The 14002-nt window shown below is 45.5% G+C and overlaps 1 protein-coding gene across 4 annotated transcripts in view; it reads right to left on the bottom strand.

Moving 5' to 3' along the window:
• FBXO25 (F-box protein 25) overlaps positions 1-13493 on the bottom strand; it is a 59767-nt gene extending 46274 nt beyond the window's left edge. For 2 of the 4 annotated variants that reach the window (XR_014014116.1, XM_081221056.1), the window contains exons 1-2: positions 13368-13492; positions 6997-7137 (exon numbers count right to left, since the gene is read on the bottom strand). Coding sequence is in view for 3 of the 4 variants with exons in the window: in XM_081221056.1 (XP_081077182.1) it covers positions 6997-7130 (134 nt within the window). In the remaining variant the exon portion in view is untranslated. Of the gene's footprint in view, positions 1-6996; positions 7138-13367 lie in introns of all 4 variants that reach the window. The other 2 variants (XM_081221058.1, XM_081221057.1) reach the window with 1 other exon arrangement.
• Positions 13494-14002: the final 509 nt, after the last annotated feature.

The following is a 14002-nucleotide window of genomic DNA, read 5'->3' as shown; positions in this document are numbered from 1 at the left end:
GGACAATTATATTATATATATATATATTTTTTTGCGGTATCTGGGCCTCTCACTGTTGTGGCCTCTCCCGTTGCGGAGCACAGGCTCCGGATGCGCAGGCTCAGCGGCCATGGCTCACGGGCCCAGCCGCTCCGCGGCATGTGGGATCCTCCCAGACCGGGGCACAAACCCGTGTCCCCTGCATCGGCAGGCGGACTCTCAACCACTGCGCCACCAGGGAAGCCCTCTATGGACAATTATATGCCAACATATTGGACAACCCTGAAGAAATGGTTAAGCTCCCAGAAACTCACAACCTACCAAGACTAAATAATGAGGAAAGAGAAAATCTGAACAGACTGATTAAGAGTAAGGAGACTGAATCAGTAACCAAAAACCTCCCAACAAACAAAAGTCCAGGACCAGAGAGCTTCACTAGTGAATTCCAACAAACATTTAAAGAAGAATTAATACCAATCCTTTTCAAAGTCTTCCAAAAAAATCAAAGAGGAGGGAACACTTCCCAAAGTCACTTTGTGAGGCCAGCATTACCCTAATATCAAAACCACACAATCAAACCACAAGAAAATTACAGGCCAATATCAATGATGAACACAGATGCAAAAATCCTCAACAAAACACTAGCCAACTGAATTCAACAATACATTAAAAGGGTCATATACCATAATCAAGTGAGATTTATTCTAGGGATGCAAGGACGGTTCAACATCTGCAAATTAACCAATGTAATACACATTAACAAAATGAAGTAAAAAAAAATCATATGATCACTCAATAGAAGCAAAAAAAAAGCATCTGTCAAAATTCAACATCTATTTACGATAAAACTCTCAATACACAGGGTATAGAGGGAACGTACCTTACCATAATAAACGCCATATATGAGAAGCCCACAGCTATCATCATACTCAATGGTGAAAAGCTGAAAGGGGGAGTTCCGTTTGCTCCACATCTGCATCACCATTTATTGTCAGCCTTTTTAATTTCAGCTATTGTGGTGGGTGGATAGTTCTACCTCACTGCAGCTTTTTTAAAAGGCTTTATTTTTTAGAGAAGTTTTAGGTTTACAACAAAACCAAGACGAAGGTGCACATCACTGGGGTTTTAATTTAGTTTCCCTGATCACTAAAGATTTGAACTTTTATCTTACTGGCCATTTGCATGTTTGTCCAAGTCATTCTCCCAGCTGCTAACTGAGTTGCTTGTCTCTACTAAGTTGCCGAAATCCTGGAAGAAAAGCCTGTCAGTATAACAGCTGGGTTCAATCAGGACGCAGAAGCCACATCACTTATTTTAACAGAGAAACTTAAAATGAAAATGTACAAAACACTGTTAACTAGGTAACCTAAAAGCCAAAAAGAACACTGAAGCGTTCCAGAGGTAGTGACTGCAAACAGCCGTCACCACACTGCACTGGGAGAGCGAAGTGCACAGGCTGGAACCAGCAGGAGGAAGCACTGTTGGCTGGTGCTGGAGTCTGAGCTCAGATGAGAAGCCCCGAGGGCCTGGGGTCCACCTGCGGGGTGGGGTGGGGGCACCAGCATCTGGCGTTGAAGGGACACAATGAGCCAGGTCTGCAAATGTCAGAAAAGCTCGGAGGGAGAGTCCAGTGCTGCCGACCTGGGGGGACAGGTACAGAAAGGCCCCGGCAGCAGCTGCCCCAGTCCCACCCCACAGGCCCCGTGGCACCCTCCCCAGGCAGGGCCTAGCAGGGCCCACCGGCTGCAGCGTCATAGGGAGGTGTGAGCAGGTAGAACGGAGCCTAGAAAACAGCTTAGTGACAGCTTACAAAACACGATACTTTCTCCCAGTCACTGGCTTGCCTGTTGATGTTCTCAATGGTGACTCTTTAAAGCAACTTTCAAAGATCGGTTTAGACTTCAAGAAGAGTTGCAGCAACAGTACGAAGTCCCCTCCCCCAGCTTCCCCACCATCTCACATGAATGCAGGACGGCGACCAAAGCCAGGAGTGGATGCTGGCGCGGCACCGTGGACTCGCCCACAGACCTATGTCTCGCCAGCCTCCCGCTGGTGCCCTTCGCGTTCCAGGACCCCATCCGGACCTATGCGATCAGGGTACACGCTGCCCCTGTGTCTTGCTCCTGGTCATGTCACCTGGACCACTCGGTTAAGGTGGGATCTGCCAGGGTTCTCAACTGCAAAGCTACTGTTTCCCCTTTGTGAATTCACAGATATTTTGGAGGACGCTTTGCAAATATTGTTTTTCCTTAACATCTCACCCACGAATCTCAGCACCTATCAGTGGACTCTGCCTGCGGCCATCATTACTGCGGTGTCCTAACGGTGACAGTGTACGTCCCTATCCCTTCCACATTCACTGACTGGAATTATTCTGTCAGGAAGAGCTGACCCTTCTTCCCCACGTATTCATGTGTTATATCCCCATAAACTCAGGGGTATTTATCTTCTCCTTTGAGTTATAATCCAATACCACCATTATCTGCTTTTTGCTCAAATGGCTCCAGCTTTAGCCACTGGACTGCTTTCAGGTTGGCCTCTGCCCTTTTGACATCTGACATATTCCCATCCGCCCCCCTCCCTTTTTTTTTTTTTTTAAGTATTTCCTTACTTTTGGACACCACAAGATGCTCTAGGCTCAGCTTATATTTCCCTACCCCAGCTCTGGAATCAACCACTTCCCCAGGAACCCTTCAAAACCAAGATCTTGGTGTTCAGTCTGCTCATTGCTACTGGGACACCACCGCTCTTGGCCTCCCAGTAGACAGAACTGGGGAACATGTTATATTAACTCACCTACACACTGATCCCTATCTACCCACCCACCCACCCACAAGAGCAACAACCGCCTAAGTACACACTGACACCATCACCACCAATCCAGCACCACAAGGTATAGTCTAGCATGATTTTGTGACTTCCTTCTCCAAAGTGAGAGATCTGGCTGTCATTGTCTGCATTTTATTTACTCACCCAGCTCAACCCCATATACATAATAAAGTAGTTTCAGAATTGCTAACCCACACCCTGGGGCATGAGAAGCACATTTACCACCTAGAGTGTCTGTCTATAGCCTGACAATATCCTGTCAACATGGTTTTCCCAAGTTCCCAGGTCAGCTCCTTTCTTCCACACCCTCCTCAGTGCGGTTATGGGGGTTGTCTGTAACACAGTCACATCCATCTGTCACAGTTTAGATCATCTGGGTGACCAGCTCCCCATCACACACATCCTGGTTGTTTTTTTTCTTTAAAGATTTACACAGAGCAAAATTTGCTTTTCGTGCCGCACAACTCTATGGGTTTTGACGAATGCAGAGTCATAAAGGGACCGGCGCCTTCCCTACAGGGCAGCTCTACCACTCCCCAAAAAGCCTCCTGCCCTGTGTAATCAACTCCTTCCCTTACCTCTAGACCCCTCGCATCCACTGGTCTGTTTTTCACCCCTTTGTCCCTATAGCTTTTCTTTTTCCAGAAGGCCATATACATGGAATCACACAATACGAAGCCTCTTGGGTTTAGTTTTTCTCACTAAGCAAGATGAAATTAAGATTCATCACGTTGTGTCAATCAACGGTTCGTTCCTTTCGCTCCTGAGTGGCCCTCCCCCTGGAGAGCTGAAGAGCATGGGTGAGGTCCAAGCTCTGGCAATTACTGGAAAAAAGCTGCTATAAACGTTCACATACAGGTATTGTGGAAACATAAACTTCCATTTTCCTTGGGTAATACCTAGGACTGAGATGCTGGGTCATACGGCAGCTATATGTTTAACTTAATAAGAAAGTACCAAACTAGTCAGCAAAGTGGCTGTGCCATCCCACACTCCCATCTAGCTTACGAGAGGACATTCTCGCCAGCACTCGGCACTGCCCTCACCAGCACCTGTAACGTTCTGTTGTTTGTTAATTGCAGCCGCTGCGGTAGGTGTGTCAAGGCACCTTATCCGGCAGGTGAACACTTTCTCCACACTTTTGTCTAGGCCACCTCGGCTGTCTCGCTCCCCTGGAGCTTCCCTTACGTTTCTAGCTGGTCTGCTGCTGAGCCCACACTGCACTGTGATCTCAGGCTCGCTGCGACGCGTGTCTTCCCAGATTGCCTGCACCTCCCTGCTGACTAATGATGCTGAGCTTATTCTTCTCTGCCCAGATTTACTTCCCAGAAATAAAAAAATGGTTAAAAAGGATGAGCAGTGTGGTCAGATGAACATGCACTGACAGCAGGAGCAGAAATAGATACCACCTCGCTGGAAAACGGAAGGTGGGCCTGCCCGTGACCCAGCAGCTCCAGTCCCGGGCACGAGCCCTGAGGATCTCGCGCGTGCACAGGAAGGTACACGGTCAGACCCCACTGTCATCAGACGAACGGCCACCCTCCCAGCTGTGCAGGCCGAACACCTGCCTGCCTTCGCCGCCGCCCCCCTCCACTGCCCACCCACTCCGCCTCTCAGCCACCTGCCAGCTCCACGTGCAGAACATCCGACTCTGAGCGCTTCTCACCACCCGCCACCCCCTTCCTCTCTGAGCCGCAGTCGTTTCTCACTTGGGTCACTGCACAGGCTCTTCGGAAGGAGTCTCTCTGCTCCTCCTCAGCTCCCTGCAGCCCATGTCCAACACCAAAGCCAGAAGGAGCCCGTGAACACACAAACCTGAACAAACCCCCCTCTCTCTGCTCCAAAGCGCCGACCCCCTGTCTAGCTCTGAGAAAACCCAGCTGGCCCTTCATGACCGGCCACGGCCACGCTGCCATCTGGTCCCCTGCTGGCCCTCATCCCACCCATCTCGCTGTCCCCGCTGCTCCCGAGTTCACGACACCTGCCTCGGGGTCTCTGCTCTCCCTTCCCCACCTGGGCCGCCCTCTCGGTGCCCAAGGTGTCATTCAGCTGACCCTTCTCAGAGAGGGCCCCCCTCTCGACACTTCCACGCACCACCCCCACCCCCACGGTCTTCCCTGCCACCCCAGGTTTTTCCCTTCACAGCACCTACGACACAGAACAGACCACGCGGAGCTCCTTTTGTCCCTCGTCTGACTGTCCCACTAGAATGCAAGCTCCTCCAGGCATGGGTTTTGCCTCTTTCCGTTTACTGCTGGATCCCAGCACTGGGAATACACAGTAAATGCCCGACATACGGTACAGACTGAGCACATACAACAGCATGTGTAATCACAAAACCAAGAGGCGTCTCAGGTCTGGCTCATGGAGAGATTTATCTACACACCAAAGGAGCACAGGCAGGACTCAGGACCCTTCTGTTTCCAAGGAGCCCCCTCTGGAGGGGAGGGGACGGCCGCATCCTTTCTGTGGACAAGCAAAGCAAAGTCACCTTCTCCTGGTCCCTCACTGTGAAGGGTCTGGAGTAAGCACTGGGCTGGGAAGACCAACCTCTTTCCGTTCACAGAAGGTAATTAATAAAAACATCTCTGATCCACACATCTTTGTGTGGTCTGGATGAAGCTGATAAAGATTCAGGATGAACTTAATAAAGATGAAAACTAAAAGTCCAACTGCAAGGGTCTGAGAACAATTCATTTACTACGGTCCCACCATGTTCTCTGGCAGGGAGTGAGTGAGTTGCCCACGGTCCCATCCTGTTTGTAAAGTTTATGTAAGGTTGGTAATTACATATATCATTCGTATAAAGAGAAGGCACCCAGACTTGCGAGGCACCTGGATGGGAGCAAGGTGTCTTCACTCCACCCGTGGTGGAGAGTCCATGGCTGTTGTGACACAGCCCCTGTCCCTGTGAGGACACCCACACAGAGAGGCCTCTGCCATCACCACTTATATTTCAAAGGATTTTCAAATGAGTATGAATAGGAATGGGTGAGTGGGAGTGTCTGTGGGGAAGGGGGGAAGGGAGACAGGAGAACATGGAGTTTATCATGCAAAGAAAACAGATCTTGATTGTATTTCTCTAATTCTATGCATATATGAGGAAAAAGTATTCTTCGATATTCACAACATGTTTGGAATGAGGGGAAATAAAGAATACATGAGGAAAAAAACATATGCAAATTCCTTAGTGTAGAAGTAGCAGTACATTCTATTTCATGCATTACAGCTTTTTTTAAACTGACATTTTAGAATTCAGAATGGCAGAGAAATGCCACAATATAAATTCAACGAACACTGTGTGTATCCTTCCTATAATCTTAAATATAAAATTAATTTCTGCTTTAAATACCGCAAACCCCAATCTCCAGTCTAAAGGTACCAAATTCCTATCAGAAAAACAGATGACCGGTCCGTTCGAAATATACAATTGATAGTTACGCAAATGTGAGATAAACATATGCAGTAAAATGGATGACTAGACCCGTGACACTCTGGAGGAAGAGGTCTGCAGGCCTCCCCAGTCCTCCAAATGCTCAAATACACTTGTGACGGGGATTGCAGGTGAGCACACCACGGCCACACGGGCCTGCTCCTGCATCCATGCAATCTCTCACCTTCATCTGGAGAAAGACCACAACCCCCAGCCTGCCCTGCAGCTCCCACTCCAGCCGGTGAGGTTTGGCACAGGTACCCTCCTCCTCTACCCTGCCAAGCGCAACACGGAGGTGGGGGCAGAAATCCACCCTGAACCCCGCCGACGAGGCTACTCTCTGGGGATGGCAGAGCTAAAGGCCACCTCACCAACTCAGGCCTCTGACAGAGAAGACTATACTCCTGTCTCGCGCAAGCCACTGTCACCATGGGCCTCTGACGCAGGCCACCAAAACTACATCTTTTAATTCCTTCAGGTTCCTCAGCTGTAATGGGAGGTTAGTAAGAATAATACCTATCTCTCGGGCTACTGTAAGGGTTAAGCGTTTCAAATTAAAAAGAAGACGGCAGCATCTGTGCGTGGGCACTAGGCGATCTACCAGGCTCAGACTTTGGCTAGTAACTTGTTTCCTTACACCAGCCTTGTGCAGGTGCGGGGGGGGACTCTCAGCCAAGCGGTAAGTCATGGGCTCCAACAGGTGAAGCCGTAAGAGTCAGGCAGGGACGGTGTGGCTCTGCTGAGCTGCGACTCACGTGCCGTGGCTGGCGCCACACCGGTTATTCTCTCCTTCAAGTCCCTCACTCCAGGGTTCACATCTTTTCCAGCCGTCTTCTGTTTTAATCCAGCTCCATCCAGGAGATCTCCAGTCCTGGCCCAAAAATGGCATAGCTCTCCTATAATTCAGGTTAAAAATGTATGTGTAATTGATGTAAGTTTCTTTTCATTTAGAACATTTATTCGTTAACTTTAATGAATACAATTCATACTTAATATTTAAATGTCTGCACGTGCCTTACGTGCCGGCTAGACACTGAGATGAAACACTGAAGGTAACGCAGGACTTCAGTTGTACTAAAATGATAAGATGGATGAGGACTGGTGGATTTATTAGCCCAACCCTGCACGTGTCATGAACGGTTTCCCAGAGGTGACATCTCAGCTCATGCCTGAAGAACAAGCAGTCAGGGAATGAGGAAGAAAAGGAATATGACACCGAACAGAAAACTCATGCCAGAAATTAGAAGCAACAGAAAATGAACACTGATGCTCAGCCCTGTACACAGTCCAGTCTGCCTGAGGCTGACCACGTAAGGGGGGAGTGGGGAGTGGCTGGAAGTGAGAATGGAGAGGCCACTGGGGGCAAACGAAGTCAAAGGAGCTGGACTGCACTCTGAGGACACCGAGCGGCCAAGGAAGGAACCTCCACTCTGCAGGGAGACCAGATCTGAGCTTCACAAAGACCTCAGGGCTACTCAGTCTCTGCCAGAGCCTAGTGTCTTCCTAGTAATAAATGCTGTCTGAAATTACTTACATGGCTACAGTCTGCCTTCCTCAAGAAAACGCAATGTCTTGTTCAACTCTGTGTCCCAACACTTGGAACGATGCCCGGCGCACAAAGGTAGCTCAACAATCACTGAATGAATGGCTCAGAGGGGAGGGTAATGCTGGAGAGCAAGGCAGGCAAACCACCAGCATCGAGACTGTACAGACAGAGACCAGACAGCGTGGGGACAGAAGACAGCCAAGGAGCCAGCTCCAAGGGTCGCTGACACTGAAGGGACAAGCAGGTGAAGACAAGCCGAGATAGGACACCCAACAGGAAGAGCCACGATGTAGGGGAAGTGGGAAGGCGAGAGAAGAATGGGTTTAAGAAAGAAATGATCAACAGAGAGGAAAGCGTTATAAAGAAGCCAGTACGGTATACATCGTATTTAGCTACAAAAAGGTAGTTGATAACTCAACAAAAAGTTTCCATAGAGTAACGTGTTACATTAATCTCATGTCCGACGATGTAGATTTGGGATATTCCACTAACGTGGAAGTCTCATATCACATCATATCATAGAGTACACAAGAGATGGAAGTGTTCAGATACCATCTCCCAAATATATTTAATGTAGCTAACAAAAAATAGGCTATTAAATAGGCATTTATACTGGCTTAGAAGAGACAAAAAATTTTAGAGGGAAATTATAACTCTTCAACAATATTCCGTGTCAACTACAAGTGCTCAACGTGAAACGTATGATGAAGTCATTTTCCTCGGTACCAAGAGGATCTCAAAACCTTGCTAAACTAAGTAATAATCAGAACACATCTTTTCCAGTCATATATTGTTTAACTGAAATTCTTTCTTTAGAAGATAATTAAAAATAATTCCTTAAATTTCAAAACCATTTTGAGAAGCCTCATCTTACGCTCTTGTTTCACAACTACTGATCACCCTAAAATGCAAAAGCCACCACCCATGTCTAGTCCATCCAGATTATTTAAGGTTGTCTCCAATAGCAGGTGTCTGATGCTTTTTCATGACGCTTCAGACAGAAGCCAGAGAATACTTTTACAGAAGAAGGCAAGTACCATGATGTAGTAGATGATGCTTAAATGGCAAATTTAGTCTCATAAAACACAAACAAGAGAAGAATGTCTTTGAAGACCACCTCTGACAATTGCCAAAGTATCTCTCAATATCATATTTAAACTGCGTTTAAAAATAATCAAGTGGCAACTGTGCAGAATATTGCTAATAGGTCAAATACAGTATTACTTCAATGACAAACAAGTAAAGACAGACTAAATGTGTTATTACCTTATGTGTCCCTTCCCTAGGGCACACACAATATATGTAGGTATATTTAAAATATATTAAAATATATGCATATGTGTAGTCAAAATGTACAAACCAACAGTCATAAAATAAATAAGCACTAAGGATGTAATGTACAACACGATAACTAACACCTGCTGCACATTATATTTGAAAGTTATTAAAACAGTAAATCTTAAGAGTTCTCATCATGAGGAAAAATGTTTTTTCTTCTTCTTTAATGTTGTATCTAGAGATGACAGATGTTCACTAAACCTACTGTGGTCATCATTTCATGATGTATGTAAGTCAAATCATCAAGTTGTACACCTTAAACTTACATAGTGCTATATGTCAGTTATATCTCAATAAAACCGGGGCAGGTGGATGTTATGTAGAAAAACTGTCCCTTGAAGAATTCTTTGTAACAGGAACAAACTGCAACAACTATAAACAATTAAAATATCTAAAAGAGGTTTTGTTAAATATATTTGTTATTATACTGGGATTGTAAATGGCTATTAATAATCGTGCAAATATCTGTTAACATGAAAAGATACTCACAGTATATTAAGTGAAAGCAAAGCAAGTTTTAGGAAAATATATGTTATACTTCTGTGTATTTCTACATGCAGGCACAAGTTTATACATGCGTGTATAGAAAAAAATCTGAAAGCAGATATAGCAAAATGTAAACAGTGAATATCTCTGCATGTTTGAATTTCAAGTGATTTTACATTATTTTTTATTTGAGGCATTTTTATTTTTAATATTTCTTTTATCAGATGAAAATGTACTACCCATGTGACAATTTTTATAGAACACGACTTGCTGATCTGAAAGGCAGAAATGGTGACATTGTTAACCTGTATTATTTGATTCCTGATGCAGTTGAAGAATTGTCCCCAGTATGTTTCCTTTTTTCTTTTGTGATCTGTATGCTCACAGATTTTACAAATTTATTATTTTAGTTTTTTCCATTCTTGTAGAATTTAGAAGTCTTCATATATTTAAATTAATAAAATTGGTTTCTCATTACATATATACATATATATATAAATGTCATATATGCAATCTTGTAATATGAGTACTAAATGAGTGGTAAAGAAAGAATAACTAGAAGAAACTCAGAGTAAAAAGCAAACCACCTGGGAAACCTCTGAAGAGAAACCAGGACATGAGCTTGGCCTTAAAGCATGGTTAGATCTTAAGTGAATGAAGAAAGGAAAAAAATACCCATCACAGACATGGTGGGTGAAAAAAATGAAGACAGGAATACATGTGACATATTTGAGAATAAGTGGAATACGCTGGCTGAAATACAGAACAGATTGGAAAGGGGACTAGGAGAATGCAGAATATCAAAAGTGTTTGTACTTCATTCTCTAAATAATTAAAAGTTTTTGAGCAATCCAGCAACGTGAGCAGTGCTATTTTCACAATAATTTGCCAGGGCGTGAAGGACAGACCGAAGGGGAGAACAGAGGCAGAAAGAACAACTACTTAAGCAACAGCAACTTCTTACCAACACCTCAGCTAACAAGATATTTTAAGACTTGATGACACACACTGTACTTGCCTATTTAGACACCATGCCCACTCACCACTTAATGCACTTATATTCAGGCCTCACAAGCAATCCCTATAACATTTACACTAAGTTTCTGCTGTAAAGTTAAGAGTCGGCTTGGGGTTTCCTGTAAGATAACTGATTCCTTTACAACTACCAAAACTCTACAGATCATTCATATTGACTTTAACAACTCTCTGTGAGAAACAAATATAGTTAGCCTGAACTTTTCAGCTGCTAAGTGTTTATATTTCCATGGGTTGGAAGGAGTGAAATGCAGCTAAATGGACCATGGAAATAAAAATAGTTCATTTCCAAGAGTTTTATTTTCAACACAGAGGAAAGATTTGTTTCAAAATAACTGTGTGTATTCCATTCCATATAGGTGTATATTCTTTATACTTACGCTTTACACTTGCATATAACTTTTTTTAAAATTGAAGTATAGTTGATTTACAATGTTGTGTGAGCTTCAGGTGTACAGCAAAGTGATTCAATTATGTACATATTTTTTTCATATTCTTTCCTATCATGTTATTACAATATATAACCTTATATAATACTTATATGTAATCTTTATACTTTATGCTTTAGTTCATGAACTAAAGCAGAGATTCTGAAAGCACAGTTATTACAAACAATAACAAAAAAGCCATAAGGGAAAAGAAAAAAAGAAAGAAAGAAAAAACACACGGGTTGCAATGTGAAAGGCTTGGGTCTCAAATTTTCAAAAATAGTCCCAGTCTGAAGCATCTAACAAGTCTGCAAATTGAAAAATACTGTTAAAGTTTTGGAATGATGACAACCCATCATTTTTTATGGAAATGTATTTATCTGTTCTGCTAAAAGATCTGAATTGCTATCATGTTATAAATTTAATTAAAATCACCTTTGTTTTGATAATTTCCAAATACAAAAATAAGAACTAGAAATTACACCTGAAAATTATTAAATGTCTAAGAGCAACTACTCAAAAGTGGCTACTCTTGTAAAATAGCTGGTACAATCTGCAATTTTGTGCACATTTCATGCCAACTAATGTCAGAGAGCATATGGGGCCATCTGCTGTAGATCTTCCCTCCATCTCTATTTTATATGGCAGGACATGGGGGTGAAGCACTGCAGGAGAACAGGGCTTCATGAAGTTCACGTGCCAGTGGAAACTCCTGCACAAGACAAGAAATGTCTTTCCTTCAACAAGCACACTTTCCGTTAACTAATGATAACAGCTGCAAACATTTACTAGATCCCAGTATGGGTTAGGCATCACCCCAGACAATTTACCTCTATTATCTCATTTAGTCCTCACACTACTATATAAGATAGGAAATGCTGCAATCCTCATTTAAAAGTTTTAAATCTCTATTTTATAGATGAAGAAACTGAGGCAAAAAGTTTAGTGGAGCTGGGATTTACAGTCATGGAATCTCAATCCACAATCCATGCTCTACCATTATATTTTTAAAACAGCAATTCCTGAACACCCTATTAGAAACAGATGTCATAAAACTGCAGGGGTTTTTTTCTTACATTTTTTAGCTTATATGTCATACATCATCAGATATGATCTGAGGTAACGACTGATCTAAATATAAAAACACTAAGACAAGGAAAACATGACAGGAAACAGCTCTAAAAAATTTGAAAAGGTTACATGTGTAACAGTACTTACTCTCCTCAGTTACTAAACTGATTTTCAGAACAATAAAGACTATACCTGTAGAGCAAGAGCTATGGCTATACACATTACAAACAGATAAGAAACAAACAAGTTACAGTGAAAATAAAAGGCACTTTCATATTCAGAGAAAAAAAGCCGACAAAGGAGTTTCTCTTCCAGTATTTCTTATACTGGAAATTTCATCATAAATTTTGAGAAAATAATTTGCATTGTTCTGAGATAAGAATGACTGATCCTCAATTTGATAAGCATTTGGCTTTTTCTACTGCTTTCTCTTCCTTACAAGATTTCCAAATAATTGAGGGTCAAACATGAATATGGCTTTTAAATGTGGAAGAATCTGATCCAGAAAGACCATCAAGAAATGGTAAATCGAGGGCTGAGAATCAGAAATGGGGTTTACTGCAAGAAGGCCTGAGAGATAATCACAGATGCCTCACGGAAACAGAAAACCTTCCTGTAAGAGGGGAAAGTGGAACACGAAAGAATAAGGTAAAGCGCGTCTTCTGTGATTAGGGCTGGAGGTAAGGATTTGGAAAAGGTAAGAAAGGAGGGCTCCGCAGGAAAAGGCACGATTCCCCACACTCCTTCAAGATGGGTCTGAGCAGGGCCAGGGCTGGGAGAAGGGTCCAAACGGAGCTTACCGCGAAGAGAAAGACGCAAAATTGAAACGCGTCCGCTCAAGAAAAATAAGAAAGGCAACCGAAGAGGGGCCGAAACCGGAGCAGAACGGGGGCAGAGGACGGACGCCGAGAGGACGAGGTCAGGCCCGGGCAGGTGCCCGCGCGGAGGAACTAGAGAGGACGAGGCCGGAGGGCGGACGCCGGAGACGCCGGGCCGGGGAAGGGTGGTCCAGGAGGCCCCGGGCCGGGGAAGGAAGGGACCGACCCGGTGGGAGCGGGTTCAGGCGGGGGCGTGAGGGGAGCTGGGCTGCGGGACGCGGAGGGTGGGCGTGGGGTTGAGGACGGGTGGGCCGCGCCGTGTGGCGGGCAGACTGCCTCCGTCCCCACCTGACGCGCGGACACCCATAGTCCCCACCTAGCGCGCGCGGCGTCCCAGTCCTTACCTGGCGCGCCGACGGTCCGGGCCCCACCTGGCGCACTAACAACCCCCAGCCGGCACCTGACGGCGGCCCGTCGGGATTTATTGCCGGAAATCGCCCACCGCCTACCCGGGAGCGCCGCGGGGAAGCCCCGCCCCCGGCCGCGCTGATTGGCCAGCGCGGCTCCGCGCGGCCTTGTTGCTACCCTGATCCCTGAGTCGGCGGCGCGCGCGTGCGCAGTGGGCGTCGCTCCCGGCCCTGTGCCGCTGCCCGCGCGTGCGCAGTGGGTGCGGCCCGTGGGGCTGGTGGGGGAGGCGGGGCGGGGCGGGGCGGGGCGGGGGGGGTAATCCGAACGCGGAGAAGCCCGAGGTGCTGAGGGAGCAGAGAAGGCGTGGGTCACCTGGGTTCTGACTGCCGGGCCGACTGCAGACAGACACTCCAATCCGCTCACCCCAACCTGCTCAGCTTTCCAACCCAACCTGAATTTCGGGAATGCAGCTTCGATTTGCCCCCAATCCGCCTGTGCACCTCATTACCTTGTATACTGAGTTTTAAGGCCCAAGTACTTTGTATTTATAAACGATTTAGTGGGGTTTTCCCAGTTAGGAGACAAGGATGTGGGGTTCCGGAGGGCAGGGTAGGAGCAGGGCCCCCGGTTC

The sequence above is a fragment of the Mesoplodon bidens genome (assembly GCF_964165515.1).
Source record: "Mesoplodon bidens genome assembly, chromosome: 20".
Classification (NCBI taxonomy): domain Eukaryota; kingdom Metazoa; phylum Chordata; class Mammalia; order Artiodactyla; family Ziphiidae; genus Mesoplodon; species Mesoplodon bidens.
The sequence above is the reverse complement of the archived record's forward strand: the minus strand, read 5'-3'. Positions and strand labels throughout refer to the sequence as shown.